The following is a 25981-nucleotide window of genomic DNA, read 5'->3' on the forward strand; positions in this document are numbered from 1 at the left end:
TCGAGATCTTGTTGTAAAATAAATTTATTTTTGTTCGTTTGTTTTTTTCATTTATGTTCGTTTACGTGATTATTGTTGTTGTGGTTTATGTTCATTTATGTTAGTTTACGTTCATTTATGTTCATTTACATTCGTTCTCTTGTGTTCGTTTACGTTTGTTTATTGTGTCCGTTTATGTTCGTTCATTTGTGTTTGTTTATCATTTAAATAAACGAACACGAACAAGCTACATTTCTTAATGAACGAACACAAACAATAAATTTTTATTTTGTTTATGTTCGTGTTCTTTCATTTGTTCAGTTAAAGTTAAACGAACAAACATGAACATACCATCGTTCTTGTTTGCTCGGTTCATTTATAAACATAATGAAAAATATATATTTTATTAAAATTCTACATGTCCATGTAACGAGTTTTAAAATACTATAATAAATATTATAAATCCCAAAATATACTTAAAAATATTATATTTTGCTAATTAATTATTTTGCATGTATTATTTATCTGATTTTACCTTTTATATTGCCAATTTTGTTTAGAGCATTATTAAAAAAATTACCAAAAAGGTGAAAAGAAAAGGTAAAAAAAATACTAGGGCAAACCACATGTTCAGTACTTAAATAATTACATTTATTTTGTTTTAGTATCAAACTTATAATTTTTTAAAATTATACCTAATATTTACTTTTTATTTCATTTTAGTACCTAATATTAATTTTTTATTTCATTTTAATATCCAAAATTAACTTTTTACTTCAATTTAGTACCTAAATTTTTAACGTCATTATACTGAAATAAAGCAAAAAGTAAACGTTAAATATAAATTTTGAAAAGAATGAAAATTTAGATACTAAAACAGAACAAAAGTGATAGTTTAGATACTAAATTTGTAATTTACCCAACTATTATACTACCATTAACAACCGGTTTGCGTGCCCACAGTTTTCTGACGTTCACTTCAGAAGATTTCCATCACGAAAATATAAAGTTTCCTCTTTTATCTAAAGAATTTTCAGTCTCGTCACAGTCCACAGAAAAAAGGGGCAAAAGAAAGGAAATGGGCGTGGTAATCATCGACGGTGAGAGCGTTTGTGACAGACGAGGAGCAGTTCAAGAAGAGCGTGGATGAGCGTTTCGCCGCTCTGGACCTCAACAATGACGGCGTCCTCTCCAGATCTGAGCTCCGCAAGGATTGGGATCTTGCCCTATCCAGATGGTTCTAGAGGATGATGACCGAAGTTTCCTCAAGAAAGCTGCTGATCTTGAAGCTGCTAAGCTCGACTCCAACCTCGCTCCACCGTCTTGATTGACGTGTCAGGTCTGTAACTTTTAATTTATGTTTCTGTTTGGATAATTTCATGCTACTTTAGCCTCTTTGTTCTCATATCCATCGAGTATATATAAATAATAGATAATATACAATGTTGATATGACAGTTTGTGACAGTACACGATGCACGATGGTGTTGTAGATGAGTTCAATTGGATTTTTGACTGAATTCAGGCGCATAATTGATTTTTTTATAAAGCTTGAGAATTTATTCAATCTTTTAGATATTATTTAAATTTAAAATATTAAATATAAACAATTATTAAGATATTTAATACATTAAATGTAAAAATAAAATAATTAAAAAAATCAGTTTAAGGATCACTAAAAAATTCAGAGATTACATTGATTTTGTTTTTATTTTTCAAAATTCATTTTCTGATATTTCAACCAAATGTTTACTTCAAAATTTCTGAGAGTAAAAATGAAAATAGTCGGTATTTCATATAACTAAACGGACCCTTATATTCCTATTTGGATTTCGAAATAAACATGTAAGTTTCGAAACTTACATCTTAGTCTCGAAATCGAAGGTGGATTTTGAAACCCACATGTCCATTTTCAGAAGAAAAAAGTGAAAATAAGTCCTTTAAATGCCATGTATTGCAATATAATCCCTGTGTTTAACGTATTTTGATCATTTTTCACAATGTGATCTCTTAAATTCAGAGTGATTGAACATCCAAATAGCTGAATATTTAGCCAAACTATATTCAATTTTTTTTTATACCGAATTTTTTTTTTGTTAAAAGTATCTAATATTTTCTCGTTATACTTTTAGATGCCTATAATTAAAATATATATATTACATTCATATTATATATATATATATATATTTAAATAATATTTTAATTTTAAATAAATAAATTAATATAAACGCAACACGTACCACTTAACCTTTTTCTTAACGGTAGACATCTAAAAATATAACAAAAAAAAATTATACATTTTTTAATAAAAAAATCTTGAAGCACCAAAAGTCAATTTTAGATATAATTTAAGAACTTATTTTTGTATTAAACCAAATATTTACAACATTACAACTCAAGTTTCACCAATTAACAACCTGAACAACTAAGATGGCATTATAAAACATTCAAGGGCCGGAAATGAGACGAGACAGATTACGAGCTACTCAAGATCAACTCGATCAAAGCTCGATAAATATTCGGATCGAATGAACTCGATATGAGCTAGAACTCGATTCGAGTTCTTAACGAGCCGAAACAAAGTACTTAATATTCGACTCGAAAAGCTCGTGAACAACTCGAAAATATAATATATTAAGATTTTATTTTTAAAAAAAAATTATTAATAATATTAACATTTATGTATAAATTTTTTTTAAAATACAATAAGATTTTTATGTATTTAAAGTTTAAGTTCGAGTTTGAATTTGAAGCTTCAATCGAGTTGAGTTTAAGAATATTTTTCTTCATTTCAAGCCTTTTTGAACTGCTCACGAGCTTCAATTCGAAATTTCGAGTTCGATTCGAGTTTGAAAATTTTAACTCGCGAGTTTTCGAGTCGAACTTCATTTTAGAGTTTTCGAGCCGAGTCAAGCTCGAGTAATAGTCGAGCTCAGCACTACTCGAGCTCGACTCGGCTCGTTTACACCCCTAATTCCAAGACTTTAATAGTCTGAATTCTACATAATTTCAGTCACGCCAAGAATATAGAAAAATGTCAAAAACCTTGTAACAAATTTTTATATACATAAAATAGATAACATGAAAAAGCCCAGACACGCCACAAATACTCAAATTACCAGGACGCATTGTTAACTCGAAGTTTGAACTGAAACGGCAGGCCCAGAAATATTTTTTAGGGTAGACACACATTAATAACACAATTTTTGCTCGTGGGCAAACACAAATGAAATTTCAAGATGGGAACACCAATAAAATGAATAAATAACCGGAAAAAAATTTGGATTTCAGGGTGATCAAGTCTTCTTGCATCCGCTGCTGAACTGAAGAAATAAAACTGATAAAACTGACATTATAAAGGAACTCACTTACAGGGTATTCCACCCCAGCTGCCCTTTTTCAACTCAAATGACAACAATTGGCAGCTCAACACCTGAATTACTTCCATATATAATATATTAGGCTTCTGATGGGACAAAACATAATTATTTAACATTTCTATCTCCGATACGATGAACCACAAGAACAAAAAGGAAAACAGAAATAAAAATAAATAAATATACATAACCAATACATTCTGATATTATCAGTCTTTCATCAGCTATGCAATCACTTCGACAGAATATCCAAGAGTAAGATAGATTAAACACTATCGTCATAGCTAGCATACATGTTTTTGGTGATCGCCATCATTTAAAAACTGACACGTAATAATAAGTGGCAGGTAGTAGATGCAACGGAAATCTGCAAAGGATCCGCACCTACCTGAAGTCAGGGGAGGGAAGAGAGGAAGAACACCCGAATTCTTGAATCAGTTATGGCATGTAGCTGCTTCAGAGGAAGTAATCCGGTGTTCTACGCGTGACATCAGGTTCTCCCCTCCTTGGTGCTGGCTCAAACTGCAGGAAGACTAACTTAATGATTTTACAAACACGCCTAATGATTTTATTGGTATACAAAAGTGCATGCATGGAGTGGAAAAGATTAAAGAGAGAAGAAAAAAAAAAAAACAGGGGTATAGATGAGAGAAGAAGACCTGGATGAATGTATGATTCTTGCAATCATCAACTTCCAAGATAGAAGCCATGTTTCCACAACGATAACAATAATTAGGCGCACTAAATATAGTAACCACCTTTTGTTCCTGTTCCAAGGAAATAATTGTGGATTCAAAGACCCGAAACAATTCATACAGAGCATACAAGCAAAAAATAATTGAACTTTGAGAAAAATGATTACATGTGCCCAGTTAAATCCATCCATAACCAGCTGATGAGCTCTAGCAATCAAATTCAAGCTGTTTGTGTGATTGAATTGTTCAGATATATCCTGCAGAAAAATGCAACATTTTGACATTAAAGAACAAAAATTAAAGGTAAGGAAACCACAAAAACGTCAGAGAACAATCATTCTGCATATTAGTTACCTGACCAAAAGTATATCCAGCACCACGTGGAGAAATACCCCAACCACATCTATCATCTGGTCAGACCACAATAAATCACACATGGGCCCTTCATGAGGAACCTCTTGAACACGGTCAAAGTTCCTTATATTATCCAGGGTTTCAATTGAAGGGACAATCCGCCATGCAGACAAAATATTTCTGACTCCACCTAGAATGAAGATATCGGCATTACATCAGCGAAGGGAAGTATCAAACCATTTTATCTACCATCATTTCCACGGCCATACAACTCTAAAAACAGGGACTAAACAAATATAGCAATAAATTTGGTTATCTTGAGTTGACATTAATCGTTAAACAAATAATCTTCTAGTGCACTGAAAGCCATATTTATTAAAAGTTTCAGCTGTCTTTAATCTAGCTTAAACATAATTACAAGAAAAAGTCAATTGCTTCAGACATTCTAGAAAAATCGATGGTACCTTTTGAAGGTTAGTAACCAAGAAATTTTTAATTTCTTAGAATTGTCCGAATATGCATTACTGTGAGATGGTAGAAAGCATAAATCCAAACATTTTCTAGCCCAATAACCATAAAATTCAAATAGGGGTAAATTTTAAATTAAAAATAAAACACTAAAACAACAATACAATGTATGGAGGACAACACTAGTAGTAGACTGCAAAGCACAAATAAAATAGAAGCCCACCAAAACGTAAATACCAGATTAACACCAAGTCTAAAGCTAACATGTGTGTCCTTAGTTTCTTTCCTTGAACCCGTAGTGCAATTACTTAAATAAAAATTAGCATGCACCTTGTACTAGTTCTACTCACCAAAGCAGTCAATGGAAAATAGTCAAAAAGGTCTGTAAAAATCTTCCAAACGTTAGCATTGCCATACCTGCAAGTAAATCACCAGAAAGTGTATTATCATTGATTTGCATAAGGAAATAGCAACTACTTTGCTTCCACATAACTGTAATTTATCTGAGGAGTATACCTCCAGATACTGAAATCTAGTACATCATATTGATTAAAAATACAATAGCACTTTTTTTCCTATATGGAAAAAAGAGAAACATAAAAATATCATTGAAAAGAATAAGAAGACATTTAGTACATCTAGAACATGGATGGCTCATAGTACTAAAGCCTTTTAAATGATGTTGAGTATTGAACTTACTTCCGAAGACATTCATCATAAAACCCATAAACTTGAGTGATCTGCCAAAAGAAAAGAAATGACTCAAGAATTACCTTGACATTCACAATGATAAATGATCAAGATTCAAGAATTCATATCAAAATCTATAAATTAAGACCCAGACATGGAAATTGCAGAATATAACACCATAAAATGCCAAAATTTTGCACGTGAGCACCTATTTGGCAAGAAGGGAAGGCTCGGAAAAAGGGGCAAATTTCATACCTGGCGGCTTTCATGGTTTCCTCTGAGAATGGTAATCCGCTGTGGATAACGAACTTTTAAAGATACCAGCAGCTGAAAGAACAAAAAACAGTAACATTCAAATGAAAAGTATGAATGACTTAAGTTTGCTATTGATCTCTTGTTTATCTCTACTTACAAACATTATGCTAACAAATCCAGAACTGTCTTTGAAGAACATGGTATATTCATGTTTGCCGGTGGGGGTGGGGGGGGGGGGCAAGCTTGAAAAAATTGATTTAAAGTTTGCTCTCTCTCTCTCCCCCTCCCTCCCTCCCTCTTTCTTTCTTTCTTATTTCCTTTTTTAATAAGACTTTCTTAATTCTCTTTTTCTTTTTTTCTTTAATCAAAATTTCTTATTTCTCTTTTTCAATTAAGCTTCATTGAAGTGGTGAATTGTGATGTTTTATCAACTTTTAAACTCCTATTTTTATATTAAAAACTGGTTCCTCACTGAAACATACATGTAACTTAAAAAAAACTTGAATACCATTATGCCCACCTTCTTCTAAAGGATCATTTATTTTATTAATTATAAATCCACTAGTCATCAAAACTTAAAACTTCAACAACGAAAGCTCAAACTCAGACAAATATTTTGTTTTAAAATTATTATTCTCTTTGAGTGCGCCTACCATCCTTGACAACATTGAGTAGGCAACATCATTTGACTACAGTTCTAGCATGCAGTATATTGTAATTGAAGTGGAAATAATGATAACTTGCTACAAAAATGCTCCCCGACACGTTCCTCCTGAACTACATTGAATTTGAAGTGCTTCAAGATAGAGACCAAAAGTGGCACATCGGAGATCATGCCGTAACTATAGATCCAAAACTCTTATCCAAACAAAAATATAAAGAGCTCACCATCTATTTAACCAGAATTATTTGCCCCAACTTAAATCTTCAAAAAGGAGAAGGCTTCTCAAATTCATAGAGTCAAAGTCTTTTGAGATCAAACCAAGCCAGGTGTTATCTACAGGTGATTATAGGAGTTTGAGTTCAAGTTCCATATAAAGAGCTAGCACTCAGAACCCTTGGAATTTTTATCTACATATGTTATTTCTGCCTCTAGACCATACTTAAACAGAAACTTAAAGAAAAATTTCATGACAAGGGTAGAAAATGGAATTAAACGTACATACCGTGACAGTTTCGACAGAATAGTATCCACGATCAACATAATCTCCCATAAACAAGTAATTTGTATCTGGACACTGTCAATCGGATGAGGAGAAAAGCATATAATAAATTGAAAACACCCTAAGAACACATGAATGATGCTGATACAGCACTTTCTAATGGCTAAAAGAGGTAAAAGATCAAGTAGAAAAATTATATCAAAATAGACCCCTTACGCAAGAAAGTGCTGGAGAGTGGACCGGAAAAGCTCACGTCTTATGCATTTAAAAGAGAATAAATTAAAAATATCCGCACTGAACATTTGATAAATTAATACACCTCTAGAGAGCTCCAATCTTCAAAACATTGAGATCTCAACTGATTATTTTACACATTCCCTTGGCTGAAACAAAACTGAATACAAAATAGAAAAGTCACATTCAGAACAAATACCTTCCCTCCAATTCGAAAAAGTTCAGCAAGATCATGGAATTGTCCATGAATATCACCACAAATTGTCACAGGACTTCTCACAGGCTGTAATTCAAAAGAAACCAAATCAATGTTTTCCCAGTTCGAGGAGTAATGTCATCATCTCCAAAATTCACTGATAGATAAATAAGTATAGATCAAGAAGCCTGAAACATGAGCAAGACTAAGATAATAAACCTGGACATTGCTTTCTTTCATTAGTATTTCCTTTGCCTTGTCGCATAATGCTCTGACCTACACAAGAGAATATGAAACAAATGCAGTTACTTAAAGGTAAATTCAGGAAGACAAAACAAGGAAGAGCCAGTGGCGGAACCAAAGCATGAGCAGAAGGGGCTCCCCCCCCCCAAAAAAAAACATAAAACAATTTTTAAATTAGGTCCTGTAAGTTTAAATATTAGACAAATTAACCCTTGAGCCCCCCAAAATTTGAGTTTAAACACTTAATAGGCCATTGTACTTTTTTTTTTGATAAAAGAAAGGCCTCAATAGAGACCCCCTTCATGTCCTACATGTTATATAAGTAACATGAAGGACATAGGAAGGAGGACTAGAGTACCTCTGAATCATAACGTACAACCAATTCCTAGTTTTAGACTGCTTGACATAAGATTTAAAAACAAATAATGCTCGTTTTGTACTTGGGAAGTGCTGCCATTGACCCAAATCAGAACAACGCAATTAAGACGGAAAGAATTAAACACTAGTAGCAACAGCAGTTGAAAACCTAAAAACACAACAATTTTCGAGCAAATACCCCGAGTTATTTCGAAATTACATACACCAACAAAACAAAATCATTTTTTCCTGCTTTTAAGAAGGGGAAAACGGATGCATTTTTTATCCTTTAACACAATTTAAACAACAAAACGAATCAGCACTAAATATTGCAATAATAATACATTCGCAAATAAAAAAAACTATATCATTGAATTGATTCCTCGTAAATTTAGGTAGTTCGTTGAAAAATGAACAGATCGCGAAAAGATAAGGTACCTGCTGTTCGGAAAGTGGCTTACACTGCATCAGCTGCGAGATCTGCTCATCGAGATCGGTGGTCGAGTCTGTTGGTGACGAATTAGCGCCCATCTTCAATTTTCAGTTGGAAATATGGAGCCGTTATCCAGATTAGGGCTAACCCTAACCGTAGTTTGGATTTAGATTATTTTTTTTTGGGAGGTTCTAATTTCTCCTTCTTTTTTTTTTCTTTTTCACTACACTCCAATTTCTTGGGTCTATCACGAAGACGAAATGAAAACGGAGGGCGTGAGAAGTGGGACAGCGATTGAAGCGTGTACGGCTTGACTGGTATAAAGCTACGTCACACAACTTAACTGTTAGGGTAACTGTACGTGTAGTATCCAAATTAGTATCTCACCTCTCATTTTTTCTTTTAAACGTAAGTAATATTTAGTTTTCATTGCATTTTATTAATCGTCGTTTAAAATTTAACACGTTTAGTATTTAAATTATTAGTATCTCACCTTTCATTTTTTCTTTTAACACGTTCAAATTAGTATTTTTTTAATTATCTTGGTGTTTAATATTACGAACGTTATCACTTTAGGAGCCCGAGCCGCTAACAACGTTAACTTCTTCTGTTAACTGACACATGTCACAATCTAGTAATTTTGAAATTTATTTTTTAAATAAATATTAAAAATATTATTACATTTATAAAAAAACCATAATTTCTCTTAAATGATAAAAAAGCACCAAAATCCCCAAATCCTAACCCTAACCCACAACCATCGCCCTTTTCGACCACCAACATTTCTGCCGACGTAATCCCTCGTAGTCTTAAGTCGACATAGTTGTCGTCGATTAGTCGTCGAAATCGCGTGGGATCACGATTTTTAGTCACGATTTCATAGGGGTGTTGGTTGCCAGGGGTGGTGAGGTCGGATGAAGTTTCATTGACGGCAAATGACAGTGGTCAACATGGATTTAGGGGTTGAAGTGAAGGTTTTCAAAGTTTGGGGTTATTTCAAAATTTATATGTTTTTTTTTTAAATATATTTTTAATTTTTAAATAAATTTTTTAAAATTACCGGATTGTGACACATTTCACTTAACGGAAGAAATTAACGCCGTTGACAGTCCAAGCACTTAAAGTGGCAATGTTTGTAACGTTGGACACCGTAATCATTCAAAAATAGTTTAAACATCTATTCGTGAAAATCGCTATAGTTTGGACACTTATTCTATAATTAATCCTTCTATTTTTCTATCAACAATTTATTTTATATAATCCTAGCAATACATTTTTATTTTACAATTTTATTAAAAAATTAAGTACTCGTTAAAAATAATTATTGTGTCTAATAAGATGCTTTTACTCAATATTCTAATAAAACTAAAAGTGTTTGAAGTTATTTAAATTTTAAAACAAAAATAATCTCTGAATTTTTCATATCCATTTGAACTTTTGAATCAAAAAAATTAAATTAATCAAGTATTCAAATTGAATCGTTTATTTGATAAATTTTAAATTATCATATATTTTAGATTTTTTGTTGTATTTTCGTTGATAATTTATTTTCATTTATTTTATAATTTTATAAATTTATCATCTCTTAAAATTTTAAATTCATCTCTCTTAGTATAAAATATTACGTCAATCTCTAAATATTTAAACAAGACAATAACTAATAATATGCATGTACAATCCTTCTCATCTAATGCTTCTATTTTTTTGGTCACTTTCCGGGACGGAGCTATATAGGAAGTGGGAGGAGCTCTTGTCCCTCCCAAAATTTTTGGTTTAATAACATTTTAGTGTATTAATTTAAATTTAAGCAATATTAGATTTTTACCTTCTCTAAATTTTTAGATTAAATACATAATAAGTCCTTATTGATTTGAAATTAAGTATCTTACCCCTCTTAAAATTTAATCATGGCTCCGTCCTTGATCAATTAATATTTTTATTTTATTATTACAAAGGGTAGCTATTAAAATATGGTAGCGTTGGGTAATTACTTATGGTGTAATTACTTATGGGATAATAAATATATGACCCATATATGCCTTAAAAATTGATTATTGGTGCTCTAACAAACTAATATGAGAGCTCAAGCCAAATTTGATTTGATTTTTACCCTCCATCGACCAACTTGGAGTGGCACACAATCTTGGACCACCTAAATCATGTTGATTGTCTAATCAAAAAAAAAATATTTACCAACATTTAATTAACCTTTTACGCGAATCAAGTGACATGCGTAATAAAAAAATTATTATATTTCTTTGAGGATTCGAGTTTAAGGTTCGAGAATGCCATGATGTGAGCGTTCAATGTAAGAGATTGAAAATTATCTTTAAACATATAATATCTTTTACTTACCTCAAATTAATTAAGAAAAAATTAACTTTTAGATGACATCCTAATTTTTTGTTAAATGCCAAGAGATTGAAAATTAATCTTTGAATATATATTCTCTTTTACTTACATATTGAAAATTGTTGTTATTCCTTAAGAATTCGGATTCAAGCGCCGAGAATATCAGGGATGTAAACATTCAATATCAAAAGATTAAAAATTATCTTTGAATATACATTATATTTTATTTACCTCATATTAATAAATAAAAAAATGCCATCCAACTCAGTTGGTAGAGCACAAGGCTCTTAACCTTGGGGATGTGAGATCGAGTTCCACGGAATGCATTTCATAATTAGGAGGTCTCTTACGGAAGCTGCCCTCAACCTGGCGTTGGGGACAACCTACTATCCTACCTCCCCTTACCCAATTACATATGAGAATAAAGGTTAGTTAATTTTTTTTATTAATAAATAAAAAAATTTACCTTTGAATAGAAAAAATTTACCTCATATGCTATTATTTTTCACCTCTAAACTCAGGTCGAGTCAAATTTAGGTTATATTTAACGGAAAATCCGACCTCAATTGATCCATGCCCACCCCTATTTCTTACGTGTCAAACGAATTATAAGTTATTTTCTGAGGTTTGACTTTTGAATTTTTATTCAAACAATATTGTTTTAATTTCTTATTATTACAGAATTGAAGAAGAAAGGAATGAATAAAGAGAGAAAAGTACGGCATGCATTTTCTTCTTGGCGAGGGAAAATATTGTCCTATGTGAATCTAGAAAAAAACAGCCGAGTAAAATAATTCGCAGGTTCCGACACGTGTAATACCGCGAAAACTGGGCCCCACCACTTGCCCCCTCTTACTTACCTCAATCTCACGCGACGCTAGTGATCGTGTCTTATTAAGAAAAAAGTGTAAACCACGTATTAGCAACCTACTTGTCACTTTGGTTTTTTTTTCTTCTTCAAAATCATATTTAATATTACATTTTAATTTCATTCTTGTTACCTACAGTTAGGAATGAAAATTTAACCCGAAGCGGGTTGCGACCTCACCCGATCCGATAGTATTGATTTTTTAAAAAAAGTTTCAAGTTTGGGTCGGGTCAAATTTTTTAAGGGAGTAAAATTGAGTCGGATTTGGGTAGATGATGAAAAAACTCTGAATCAACTCGACCCGATGATAATAAAGTAATTTCCTTAAAAAATATTATTTTTAATTAAGTCTTTATTTTATACCGGGTCGGATCAGATTTATACTCTAAAAATTTAGGCAGAGTCATAGTTGGATGAATGATGCATATTTTCGAGTCAGGTCGTGAAAAAAATCGACCCAAGCTGAACCATTGCCATCCCTACCCACCACCGTTAAAAATAAACAAAATTACTGATATGGTAATTTTTTTTTTATTTTTTCAAATGATAATATAGTATTATCTTAAGATGACACACTAATATTAAAATTAATTTTTTAATGGTGGCGACCAAGACGTAACTTTAGATATAACTTTTGAAAAAAATAATAGCTGAGTGACTAAAACGAACCAAAGTGATAGTTTGGTGACTAAATAAGTAATTTATATTAAGAAAATTAAAAAAATATCAATCGAAAGCGAAAATTACACATCAGATCATTCACCACCCAGTTATTATTTCATCCAAGCCATTGGGCTTTGATGAATGGCATCGCTTCCAAGGAAAGCAAAAAAGGCTGTTCTTCCTATTAAAATTCTTGAGTGAAAAGGAATACTAAAAATTGCTTTTGCTCTCTTGTACGGGTGAATGAGTGATGATGATGATGTTTTTCTTGTATCCCTATTGTTTTTTTGGTACATAGAAGGGCACTTAATGCCTTCTTTTTTCTCTCAATTCTCTTCTCTAACTGCTAGATCTATATAATTTAATCCACAATGCTTCTCTGATTCCTCAAAGGTAAGCTTTCTTACAGCCATTTTGTTTGGATTGATGAGTTAACTTTTTTTTTGAGGAAAAAATATATTTTATTTAATGTTTTTTTACTTTTCCTTTTTGTGTTAGATGATTGAGTAATTTGAGGATATGAGAGGAAGTTGATTTTATTTTCTTCTCCAGTTGTAAAAAAGTCAACTGAATTTGTCTACGAAATTGACTTCAGAAGTTGATTTTTGTTTACTTTAACGATTTGGTTACTTTAGGAAACTTGAGAACGTGGAAATTGCTTTAAATTTCATTTTCTGTTAATCAATTTTGTGACAATGTAACTATTTCCGTAATTAATTTCTATCTTTTTAGCTCCATTTTTATTTTATTTTTCTAATTTCGAGTTGCTTTTTTTGTGTTTCTAGTTCGTAGAAGCGAGAATTCCTTGGTGAGGTGAAAATGTCGTCGAGAAGAGGATCAAAACTGAAGAAATTTGGTTCAAGCAACTCAAAAGCTATAAATTCAACTTCATCTTCAACAACTTCATCATCTAAACAATTTCTGGAAACATCAATCGATTGCCAGAGCTCACCGGCATCTTCATCAGCTCGAAGCAAGCCGCAGTATATTTACTCTGAGAATTTGCATGTGGATGCCGACCAATCCAAGGAAAATGTCACCGTCACCGTTAGGTTCCGTCCTCTTAGGTATATTATTTTTATTTTTTGACTTGATTTGAGTATTTTGTTTGTTTAATTTTTCGATGAAGGCTTTGATTGCATTTGTGGATGTAGTCCGAGGGAAATTCGTCTAGGCGAGGAGATTGCTTGGTATGCGGATGGGGAGACTATTGTTAGAAATGAACATAATCCATCCATAGCATATGCGTATGGTTAGTTTTATATTTTCTCAAGAAAAATGTAATATTTTTCTTTAAAAATTTGAATAGCTAATTTAAATCATGCTTCTTTATGTATTTGATTGAAGGTACCTTTAATTTTACTCATATTTATGTTTTGTATACACCAACTAATGAAAATGTTACAATAAATATATTATGAAGTAATTCCAGTGCCAAAGAGCTTGGAAATATTGAAGATAGTTTTTAGGTTGTTTGTATTTTGTAACCCTTAATTTCTTTTGTTCCTTAGGGTTAAGCCAGCTTTTGAGGATTCTAATTCTTATGTTTCTTATTAAATATTTCTCTTCTTGATGTTTAACATTCGCTTGACATTTTTCTTGTTGAGCATGTTTCTGCCGTCATTTTTCATGTGCAGCAACTTTTTAAGTTCCGATTTGGGTTGTGTCTGTGTGAAATACACTGTGGTACTTGATGAAATTTGCGAACTATTCACTATTTATGTTCTATAGAAATTTAATAACAATAATGCTTTTCTCTGTCATTTTTATTTTAGGCATTTGAAATAGTCTATATTATCTAGTTCACCTTTATCTTTCCAACTTTCTTAAGCATTCTAGATCTCACTTAATTGATTTGTTATTACTTATGCTTCTAGATCGAGTTTTTGGCCCAACAACTACTACACGCCATGTTTATGATGTTGCTGCTCAGCATGTTGTCAGTGGTTCCATGGAAGGCATCAATGGTATGTTGTGAAGACCTATTCTTTAGATAAAATTGGCACTTACATCATTCGATAAAATGCAGTAAACTTGTTTTCTTATTGACATTTTTACATTTCTAGACAACGAAAAAGGAATTCATTACTTTTTAATAGTCAATGGTGGGCAAAAAGAAAGTTAAGAAACTAGTTGATAAGGATTGAGATTATTGTTAAGGATACTTTGAGATTAAATAGTTTGGCTTTTTACATTCAACATTGGCTGATGGATTTATGAATGCGTGAATGTATTTATCCACAAGAAGTTGCATCAGACAAGGCTGTTACTGCCTTTGTGACCTGTGTAATGTTCATTTTATGTAAAGGATATATAATAAAATTTGTTGAAATTGCCAAGGCTTGTTGCTAAGAGCAAGGATTAATCTTGTGTATTTGCTTATAAGTTAGATTGAGTGGGTTCAAGTAAGTTAGATTGAGTTGGTGATTGCTATTTAGTGTGTTCATTGAACTGGATTGAGATCTAATTGATAGTCCCTTTTCAGGACTCCACATCATAATCACTTTGTAGAAAGGCCATTTTATTCTAGGAAAACTCAGCTTAGATTTCTGGAATGATTTGTTACTGAGGTATCCTGTTCTTCCTTGGTAACTATTGTTTCAGGCAAGAAGCTACCTTGCCTTCTCTGAATAGTGCTCGGTAGCCTTCTCTGAATAGTGCTCACAGTTTTGCATCAGAAATTGTGGGTTGATATTGAAAGTTATGGCGTTGTATTTGTATTTTCTCAAAACTTGTTCTTCTACCTTACAGTGTTAAATTCTGTTCACAGGCACCATATTTGCTTATGGAGTGACAAGTAGTGGGAAGACTCATACGATGCATGTAAGAAGCAAGCTGCTACTTCTTTTCCTTTTCTTTGTTTGTATGTGGTGCATTGTAGGAGGGTGTTTCCTAATTTAATTTCATCTATAGCTGTCATTCAATTTGTGTTATGGAGACCAAATGTTTGATTTTTCCCCCCATTACGTATTGGTGAAGAATGAGTTTCTTAATTACTCTAAGCTTGTCAGATTGGGAGGTCGAGAGTTGGGTTAATGATTATTTGCTCTTATAAGTTGGTGCAACAAGCATTGGAATTGTTTGCTCTATTGAATCTATGCAACTGTGCATCTTCTTTTCGATGTGCTCTGAAGTATCTTTAGCTTTTTTAACTAAAGCAATGATATCTCGGTCTTTGTCCATCAATTTCTTATACATTTGATTTGCTTCTAGATTTGTGCCTAGCTACTGCTTATTTCTAACTCTGCAAAATTCATTTTTGGAGACGTTGTTACATGGTTCATTCTGAAGTGTTGCGGGCTTGTTATTCAAAGTTATAAGTTAGCACATCAAGTATCAAAATCACTCCGTGCTTCAAGTCAAATCTATTTAATTTTTGTGTTTTCTTCTTGAACAAGCTTCGAAGTAGCCGAATTTTTGAACTAAAGCATCAATTTCCTCCTCTTTGTCCACTTTATAAACTTTATTTCCTTCCACATTTGAGCCTAGCTACTTTTAGTTCTATCTTTGCAAATTCTATTTCAGAGAACCTAGTTCATTTTGAACTGCTAATCAAAAACATTGTATGTCAGCTTTGAGGGTACATATATAACATATATTGCTTTTAGCAAGGACAACAATTACGTGATAATAAGGGATATGGTTGATCATCATGTCTATCAAATATATAGGCAAATGGAAATTCATGATCGAACCTCTTGCTTTCTTTTAAACAAAAATTGAGCAATTTCCATATGCTACAAATATAATAGTGGTATGATTTGGTCTAGAATTAGGGTTCCATGTAACCTACACTTTTCTTAAAATACGAGTAATAGTAGTATGCTAATTTGATCTTGATTGCTGAAATGGCAGGGCAATCAGAGGTCCCCTGGAATTATACCATTGGCGGTGAAAGATGCCTTTAGCATTATTCAGGAGGTGCTTATATGAGATGTTGACTTATGCACTTTTTTATTGTTTTACTTTTTTATGGATAATAATGAGCCCCTTACCTGTAGACACCGAACCGGGAGTTTCTTCTTCGTGTTTCTTACCTGGAGATCTATAATGAGGTGACCTTCCTATTTCCCATTTAGTTTTAGCATATTCTTCTTACTTGACAGCCTTCATTTTTGCTAGAAAACATATGATATCATTATTCTTGAAGGATTTTATCATTTCAGGTTGTTAATGACTTGCTAAATCCAGCTGGACAAAACTTGAGAATTAGAGAAGATCCTCAGGTACTTGTTTGTCAGTTATGCTGTTGATTTTTTTATCCTTGTTATTTATAACCTTCCTACTTTGGAAATGATGTATGCTATTTTCCATTGCCTTTTTCCCTCTTCTATGGTTAGATAATTCTTTAATATCAGCATATGTTGATTTTAGTGAATGTGTAAATTTGTTAATTGGAGGTTCATGTTTAGCTTTTGGCATGAACATCATGTTTACCATCCAAATAAAGCCAACAATAGTATATGAGCCTATGTTCATATATTTTAGAATGATATGTAGCCGGTACACATCTATAAAGTTCTTTAGTGGTTCTTTGTCATGGCTAGGAATCTGTGCACCAAGGAATGTATATAAAGCATGTTTTGAATCTGAACAACAAAGCCAGAGAACATGACTCAGATACCACATGTATAACTAAATACGTATTAGCATATCTCTGGCCATGGTTATTCGTGAAAATGGCATTGCTCCAATCTCACAGAGAAAACTCTCTCATTTGATGGTACACAGGTATATGTACAGCGTAGATTAGGACTCATTCCTTGTAACTAGGTTAAGTTAAATGCTACCATGAAAGAAAATGGTAAGTTATCTTTTAACTCTATTACAGTAATTGAGCTTGAATATATTTATGAGATAATATTAGGTTCAAAATTATTAAAAAGGTTAAGCATTTATTTTGGCTTAATAACATATAAGTCGAAATATTTTCAGTGATTGGCATAGGCAGTTTAGTTTTTATCATTGGTATGCCTTGTGTTTCATATTTGTTCAAAAGTGTCTTATTTATTGTTCACTTGGTTTATGGATGTAGGGAACCTTTGTTGAAGGAATAAAGGAAGAAGTTGTACTATCACCTGCTCATGCCCTTTCTCTTATAGCGGCCGGGGAAGGTAAAGCATGCTGACATGATTTGCAGTAACGAGATGAGTTAACCAAATTTTAATTGAAATATTTTGTAGAGAGCTTCTATAAACCGAGCTTCAAATCGTTATGTTATCAAAACTATCACTATCAATTTATATTTCAGTTGAATAAATGATTAAATAGTTTGCAGACAAAAAAGAGGGTGTTCATGCATATGAATTTGTTGGTGCAGATACATGCTTCTGTGTGGGCTATCCTCTTTGTTGCATGCCTTGTCAATATTTCGAACTAGTGATGGTTTCCTTCTGATAGCAGGAATGATTTTTTTTTAATGTTATGTGACTAGGTTTCTTTCTTTTTAAACAGAACACAGACATGTAGGGTCAACAAACTTCAACTTACTCAGCAGCAGGAGCCATACAATATTTACACTGGTATATGCACTATTGCTTTGCTTCTTGTAGAAGATCCCCATTCCCCCATTTTTAGTTTTACCACATGAACCTAAAAATATGTTCACTGATGCTAAGAATTTGTGTGAGGTAATGCTGATTCCCTGTTTTGATATATGGATTTTCTGTTACGTGTCAAATATTTATTCATGTTCTGTTCTGATTTTGGATGGCCCATTTGATTGGTTGATGGTTATCTACATGTCCTCAAATTGACTGCCACATCTGATTGTTTCCTTCAACCAACTTGTCTAGACAATAGAGAGCAGTCCATGTGGTGAAAATAGTGAAGGTGAAGCAGTAAATCTCTCACAGCTGGTAAATTCTACAAACTGTCTTGGACTAGGTTTTTTTAATGTTTGTAGTTCCTTGTTTTAATTTGGTCATTGGTGTGTTATTTATATATGCTTATCATCTTCCTTGTTTTTGAAGGAGCTAATGCTTTTAGTTTCGACTGTTGATGAAAATGTTTCAACATTTCCATATTTTCATGTTTTACATATACATGCAGAACCTCATTGATCTGGCTGGTTCAGAGAGCTCAAAGGCTGAAACAACTGGCGTCAGACGGAAAGAGGGATCTTATATCAACAAAAGTTTGCTAACACTAGGAACTGTGAGTCGAAATTTGCCATTTTTGTTTGACACATAATGGAAATTTAACTTGTTTTTGGTTTGCAATTATGTTCATTAGTTAGTTCATCGCTGGAGTGTGAGTGAGAACATTATGTCTGGGTATACTCTAGGTTGATTTAAATTCCGTGGTAACATTAACAAGTGCTTGGAGAGAACAGCATATAGCATTTACTAACTCCCTATTTAGTATTTATTCCCACCTCTGTAAAATATTCTTTAAATTGAAAGGGAGACACCAAAAGCTTTTCCCCTAATTTATAATTTAGCTGTTAATTGATTTTAGTGTAATGTGTTGCATGATCTAAATTTTCTTCTTTAAAAATATTCTTGCTGAGTTATTAGTTTTTTAAATTGTAAAGACAAGTCTGCAGTAACCACATCTTTCAACCCAATACACAGATAAAATCATGCCTCAGGATCAGCCGTCGAGTACTTATCATTTTGTTTTCTGGTGTTTTATGACCAGTAAATTAAATACCAAGAGAAAATGCTAAATGACCGGGCTAAGTCTCTGTTGATTGTTATACGGTTCTGAATTTTTACTTGGATAAGGGTGGCTTTGAGGTGTATAACATTTTAAGGTATGCTAATTGCATAAAATATTTAGATAACATGATAATACTCCATTCTTATAACTGTAAGTTTCTGTGAAAAAGAGTTTCTCTTTTATTCATTTGAATACTGTGAGAAAACAGCCTGGTTAATATAGGCTGTGTTTACAACAGTAGCGTCCTATTAAATTAGTCTCATTACTTTCTGGAGTAGGGACATAACATAGTCTGATAGGCAGCTCTGTAAGAATCCAAGCCCCATTACTTTCTGGGGCCTTAATCTCTTCTTCAACAACCTTTTCCATATTGGGTTTTTCAATGCTTTCTGGACTGGCTTGGGAATCTGTAGGCTGTCAAGTGACAGCGAATGCTCTATACGATGGCAGTAATTTCCCATAGACTATATATTTCTCAATAGGATGACTGTGGTCTTTCATAACATATTTGTCGGGACTATTATTAATGTCTTTTCTATCGGATAAACCTTGCTTATAACATGGCTTCTTCATTTTTGTAGGTTATATCTAAACTGACAGATGGGAAAGCCACTCATATACCATATAGGGATTCTAAGCTGACCAGGCTGCTTCAGTCTTCCTTAAGTGGTCATGGGCGTGTATCTGTAAGCATCATTGGTACCTTTCTCGAAAAGCACTGTTCATATGTATAGGTCAACAAAAAGATGATAGAAAAAGTTTAAATGTGGCGTCATATTCTTCTCTTAAAAAGTAATGTCTCATTTTATTAGTTCTATTTTCTGTCTACAATTTCAGCTCATTTGCACTGTCACTCCATCATCAAGTAACACAGAAGAGACGCACAATACACTGAAGTTCGCTCACCGTACTAAACACATTGAAATCCAAGCGGCACAAAACAAGGTATGCTTTTATTTTAGATTTGTAATACTTTTTTGTTGTTTGCAGGTGCATTTGTGTCTGTTCATTGTAGGTGAATAACACGCTAGACACGCAAACATGTATATGCGTGCACATGCTAATGCACAAATATAATTATTTAAATATTAATTTCTTCAGTTTTTTAAGTTACTTTGTCAAAATGCAGATTATTGATGAGAAATCACTTATCAAAAAATACCAAAATGAGATACGCTCCTTGAAGGAAGAGTTAGAACAATTGAAGCGAGGTATCGTAACAATTCCCCAACTAACAGATATCAGTGAAGATGATATTGTACTCTTAAAGCAGAAGGTACATTTGTTCTGCTTTGACTACAGTAGCTGAAGTTTTCAATGTTTAATTGTATTTTGATCTAATTGTGAATCTAGCCTACTGGGAAATGTTGCTACCTTATAAATTCCATTTATAGATCTTGATATCTTTATCAGCTTTCTGACTAGGTGATTTCAACTCATAGAGAGGTAGGCTATTAGACAGAAGTGCTGACTACTTGTGGTAGAATGTGTTTAAACATATTTTGGTTGTACTGTGTCTGTTTAACAGATTCCGTATATTATTTTCTGGGATGGAGTATGTGGGTTTTGAAGTAAGTTTGGCCAATAATAATACAATTTGTTCTGCTCATTAATGTGGATGATTCTGTCTTGTAAAATATTATCCAATGCTTGGAAGCTGTTGACCATTTACTTCCAAGTAGTATCCTTCATGTGGATAGGATTTTCTATCGAGTAATTCATCCAATGATCCATCTTTTGGTTTAACCTATTTATGTTTTTCCTTTTAAGCAGTTCGTGATACACAAAGTAGTTTGACCCATTAGCTGGGAACCCGCTCTGTATGCATAGTTTTGGACCCTTGGTAACTTATGGCAAGTAGTAACCATATAGAATGTACTGAACCAAATTACCTTATTTTCTCAGAAACAAATTGCAGGTATTGGCAGAGTAAATTAAAGGTTCTCTACACTGCATTGTTTTTCTTCAGCAGGCTTTCCTACAATTTGTGGTTATTCTATTAACTCAGCCTCTATAGTTCTTGAAACTTTTGGTGACGTTAGAGTAGAGACATGTTTAGAAGAAAGTACTAATTCTATGTGCTTGTGGGAGAAAGAGAGAATAATATCCTAAAGAATGTAAAAAATTCTTTTCTATTGCCAACCCTCCTATCCTCTCAGTCTTTGGATACTGCACACAAAGATGATAATTTTTGTTTGGATGCTTACGAGTAATCTTAGGGGAAAGAAACCTTTGAGACAATCGTCTCTAACAAATTCAGCAAGGGTGCTATCTTTTGGAAACCTGTCCTGTTAATTTAGATTGAATTATATTAGATTTCAACTCAAAAGCAGTTACATGGTATATTCTTGACATGTATGGTGTAGCTAAGGACATCCTTGGTATCGTTTTGAAATGCTTCTCCCCTGTATTGCTTTTTCATTTTTTTGTAATTTTTACGGTTTTTCATTTTCATGTCTCACTTTAGTCACAGGGTATCGGGATAATTGAGTTGATGCAAATAGTTTTTGAATTATAGCTTCTAATTTTATCTCAAAGGGGAAAAGAGAGATGAATCACATCTTGACTTTGACAACAACTTTGTTCTGATCTTAAAGCTAGAAGATGGTCAAGTCAAGCTGCAATCAAGGTTGGAGCAAGAAGAAGAAGCGAAGGCAGCTTTATTGAGCAGAATACAGCGATTGACAAAATTGATTCTTGTTTCCACAAAAGCTTCACAATCATCAAGATTTCCCCAGCGCCCTGGTCCAAGGAGGAGACATTCATTTGGAGAAGAAGAGGTATCATTGTTGATCTTATTATTTCATATTTGCTGTTCTGTTATCCTGGCCCGGAGTTGTTTTTACACAATAAGAATTCCACTTTGTTTGACTGGATTTTCTCTAATTATAGTTATGCTTATGCTCAGCTCGCATATCTACCACATAGAAGGCGAGACTTGATCCTGGATGATGAGAATGTTGAGTTGTATGTTTCCCTCGAAGAGAATGCTGGAGATGATACGCTTAAAGAGGAGAAAACCGCCCGAAAGCATGGCTTGCTAAACTGGCTTAAGCTCCGAGTACGTTTGTTCTGGACTTTTAGCTCTCTATGTTTCCCTGTAGTCTATGTTTATTATTATTTTTATCAAGAATATTACTTTTGGGGTGGGTCTCGATTAAACAGCTAAAATGGACCAGTGGATGAAATTTCTTTCACCATCTGATCTTACATTTGTTTCAGCTACTCAACACGCCAAAGCAAATAAACTGAAAGTCTTACGTTTGTAATGGTAACTGTTGGCTTTCTATTCATTATTTTGGAGTGGTTGTTCACCTATCCATCATAGGTGAATTGCTATAATTGCCATGGCCGTCAAGAAGTGATGTGAGAGCCTAGAATTATATACTTAATGAATATTATTATAAAATAGATGAGCTGTATTTTTTATTAGTTTTCTGAAACTACAAAATGTTTATTAATTAGAGGTTTAAGTACGAGGTTTCCTCAAAATGATAGCTTAACCAAAATAAAAAACCCAAATTTGACAATCCAGTTCTTATATATGCGCTACATTTTTTTGTTCATATTCTCTTTCCTCGTCTTTGTAGAGTTAATAGCTTTTCACTTCTCTATTGTTGGAGTTTGAGAGACCAATCCATCCATTAATTACCGCTCTAGAATAATAATTACCATATCTTTCCCTGAATCCTAAAAATCAACATTGTCAATTCGGTATGGTATTGCATTGGAAGAAAACAGATACAGGAAACTTAGTCTAGATTCTATGTAGTAAATGCATTTTCAGTCTAAATTCTATGTAGTAAAGTCATTTTCTTTTATCCCAAAATTGGCAAAGAAATAAGCCCATGCAAGCATAGACACCAAGCTAGCTGGTGTCAGTTACACTAATACAATTTATTGAAGCATACTGAGATCTTATCCTCCTTAGTGGCTTAAATTATTTTATGATTCTTGTCCAGAAACGTGATAATGGTACGGGGACATTGACGAGTGTCAGCGACAAGTCAAGTGGCATTAAATCTAATAGTACACCTTCTACTCCTCAAGCAGGAAGCAACAACTTCAATGCAGAATCTAGGCTTTCCCAATCCATAGTTACAGCAAGTTCTCCAGCCATGGATATCCTATTGGATGCTAGACATGGTAGAGAAGATCCGGAGGACAATTCCCTTGGACCAGAGACACCTTTGGTATGCATATATTGTTTCTTTATTTTCTTATGCAAATGTTTCCCCCCTTTTTTTCATTTTAGGTTCTACAGAATATCTTGAAGTGTATTAGTTTTTAATTTATCTCCTTCGTGCTCCAGTTTCATTTGACATTTCAAATGTATAATTGCAGGAATGTCGTGTAACTACTATTTAGAATCTTTGTGCCTTATTCATTTATTTTTCAACTTTAGAATCGTACTGTTCATGGTTCAGTAAGTAGAATTTAATGCCTTATTTGTTCCAGGCTAGCATCAAAACAATTGATCAGATCGATCTACTAAGGGAGCAGCAGAAGATTTTGTCTGGAGAGGTAGCACTTCATTCAAGCGCCCTAAAGCGATTGTCTGAGGAAGCAGCAAGAAACCCCCAGAATGAACAACAGATTATGGTAAAATTCTGGCTTGATATCATCCTTTTTATTTTCTTTATACTCTCCTAAAAACTGAGTTTTGCTATCCTTTTTGAATTTAAGGTTGAGATGAAAAAGCTGAGTGATGAAATAAGGAGAAAGAATGAACAAATCGTTTTACTAGAAAAGCAAATTGCTGAATCCATCTTGGTTTCCCCCGACAAGATGGAGAAATCGGAAATATCTCAAGTAAGTTCAGCTTGCATTATTGGTTCTGTATGCCATTTGTCTCTCCTGCAACTCCATCTTTACACTTTTATTTTCCTTTGAATGTTACAGTCCATTGCTGAATTGATGGCGCAATTAAATGAGAAATCCTTTGAACTTGAGGTAATCGATTTTCTGTATCTATTCAACAAAAAATGTATTAAAAAGGGAAATTTCTGTTTCCATGTATGATGCCATTACCAAATCTGTGGACATGGTCCGTTTACCACGAGTTCCTTCACAGGTATAGGAGTCTTTAAATTGAACTGCAGTGACGTAGTAAAAGGAAGCCAAGAATGCTATAAAATCTTTCCCCAGCCTTTTACCAGTTTTCCCTTTATTGTCTGTTTCTTTTATGAGCATCCTATCATGAAGTTATTGTTTCCAGGTTAAAGCTGCAGACAACCGAATAATCCAAGAGCAGCTGAACCTGAAGGTAGATATATTTTTCATTTGTTCATGCCTCAAAAACTTCATCCTCTGAGAGCCTGTTCTGACTCGAACATTTTTATCAGATTTGTGCATGCGAAGGATTGCAAGAAACAGTTACCTCCTTAAAGCAGCAGCTCTCTGATGCACTAGAATTGCAAAATGTCAGTCCTATAGCCCCTGATTCTCAACAATCCGGAGAAATGAAAGGCCTGCTGATGGAAAAGGAAGTCGCAGCATCAAAAAAGGATAATGATGGAGATTTGCTCATCAAAGCACAGGTGCTTCTAATATCTTAATACTTGATGTTTTCATTGCTCCTATGGTGCCTTAATTTAAGGCCAACTCATGCAATGTTAAACCGCTCCCACTCGTCCCTGTCCTCTAGCCCTTTCTTGTAATTGCAATAATTCTGGATATGAATTTCTTAGTTTATATTTGTTCGAGTCGCCAAAATGAAAACCAGAGGTAATCCCATAGTTCATTGGGAAATCTAGTACGACTTTATATTTGTGAAGACAGATTCGCACTTGTCCCCGTGCTCTACCCCTTTCCGATCAATGCGATATTTCCGGATATTAATTTCTTAGATTACATTTCTCTGTGTAGCCAAAATGAAAACTGGAGATACTCTCATAGCTCATTGGGACTTCCGTCACAACTTTATATTTGTGAAGACTGTTAGAAGCTAGTTAATTATGATTATCAAAGTCCGAGTCTCATATGTATGTCGTTTGGGATAACGCCAGCTATCTCGAATATACAAGTTCATATCGTACCGTGTATTGCCTTATTTTTTTTCTTCCAGATGACACATTACAGTGATATTAGCATGTATGCTTTGCTTAATATAACTTCATTAGGTGCTAACCTTCTAATGATTTCGCTTTCACGAATGTCGATTTTAAATCTAAATTCCTGGCTTTGCTTGATCAGGTGGTTGAAATTGAAGAACTGAAGCAGAAAGTTGTGGAACTAACGGAGTCGAAAGAGCAGTTGGAACTGCGAAACCAGAAACTGGCAGAGGAGAGTTCATATGCTAAAGGGCTAGCCTCAGCTGCTGCTGTGGAACTAAAGGCATTGTCAGACGAAGTCACTAAACTAATGAATCAAAACGAGAGACTAGCTTCTGAACTGGAAGCAGCCAAGAACTCCCCGACACAACGTCGAACAAGTACAGTGCGGAACAATAGCCGAAGGGAGAGCCTGACCAAACGAAATGACCAACTTGGATCACCCTCGGATCTAAAGAAGGAATTGGCCATGAGTAAAGAACGAGAGCTTTCGTATGAAGCTGCTCTTATGGAGAGGGATCAACGAGAGGTTGAGCTTCAAAGAAAAGTCGAAGAATCGAAGCAACGAGAAGCTTATCTCGAAAATGAACTCGCAAACATGTGGATGCTTGTTGCCAAATTGAAGAAATCCAACGGAGTGGATACTGTTGTTACGGGATCGTCGTAAGAGAAACATGAGGTAAGTCTAGGAACGATGGTCGATGTGGTTCGAAATAAGTCGGGATTTGGTTAGGGATGGCTCGGGAGAGCATCGTCCAGAGAATGTTGTTGTGCATTACAAACGGGGGTGCATTGTGTATTCCACGAGTTTTACTTCAATCTTTGTTCGAATTTATTTGAGTTCCCATTGGTTAGGGCATTGTATATGAAACGCTTCCCCTGTGCATTATTATTAGTAGTTTGAAGGCAATGAAGCTCTCAACCTTTAGTTTTGTTTTC

General features: G+C 33.7%; 1 protein-coding gene, 1 long non-coding RNA gene and 2 pseudogenes across 3 annotated transcripts; 3 read left to right on the forward strand and 1 right to left on the reverse strand.

The window, feature by feature from the left end:
• The first annotated feature begins 950 nt into the window (after positions 1–950).
• LOC120143071 lies at positions 951–1496 on the forward strand (annotated as a pseudogene).
• Positions 1497–3514: 2018 nt separating this feature from the next.
• On the reverse strand, positions 3515–8694 carry LOC120143017 (annotated as a pseudogene).
• On the forward strand, positions 5220–5454 carry LOC120143018. Its single transcript, XR_005517906.1, has 2 exons — positions 5220–5295; positions 5395–5454. It is a non-coding gene; the product is annotated as an uncharacterized LOC120143018 (long non-coding RNA).
• A 3923-nt stretch (positions 8695–12617) lies between the features above and the next one.
• LOC120142960 (kinesin-like protein KIN-7K, chloroplastic) lies at positions 12618–25981 on the forward strand. Of its 2 annotated transcripts, XM_039157394.1 has the most exons (24): positions 12618–12719; positions 13112–13393; positions 13481–13578; positions 14204–14293; positions 15097–15149; positions 16182–16247; positions 16328–16381; positions 16493–16552; positions 17362–17440; positions 17781–17848; positions 18122–18184; positions 18378–18482; positions 19571–19675; positions 19827–19934; positions 20119–20265; positions 21587–21769; positions 21898–22050; positions 22952–23182; positions 23448–23591; positions 23676–23801; positions 23892–23942; positions 24208–24255; positions 24335–24529; positions 25185–25981. In XM_039157394.1, exons 2-24 carry the CDS (start codon positions 13146–13148, stop codon positions 25707–25709), a joined length of 3000 nt encoding a protein of 999 aa, XP_039013325.1. In that variant the 5' UTR covers positions 12618–12719; positions 13112–13145; the 3' UTR covers positions 25710–25981. The 2 variants fall into 2 exon arrangements, 1 of the variants encoding a protein (XP_039013325.1); XR_005517903.1 differs by lacking the exons at positions 24335–24529; positions 25185–25981 and having other exon boundaries at positions 12620–12719; positions 23892–24098; positions 24208–24237.

This window comes from Hibiscus syriacus, unplaced genomic scaffold, assembly GCF_006381635.1.
Source record: "Hibiscus syriacus cultivar Baekdansim isolate YM2019G1 unplaced genomic scaffold, ASM638163v2 tig00110833_pilon, whole genome shotgun sequence".
Classification (NCBI taxonomy): Eukaryota; Viridiplantae; Streptophyta; class Magnoliopsida; order Malvales; family Malvaceae; genus Hibiscus; species Hibiscus syriacus.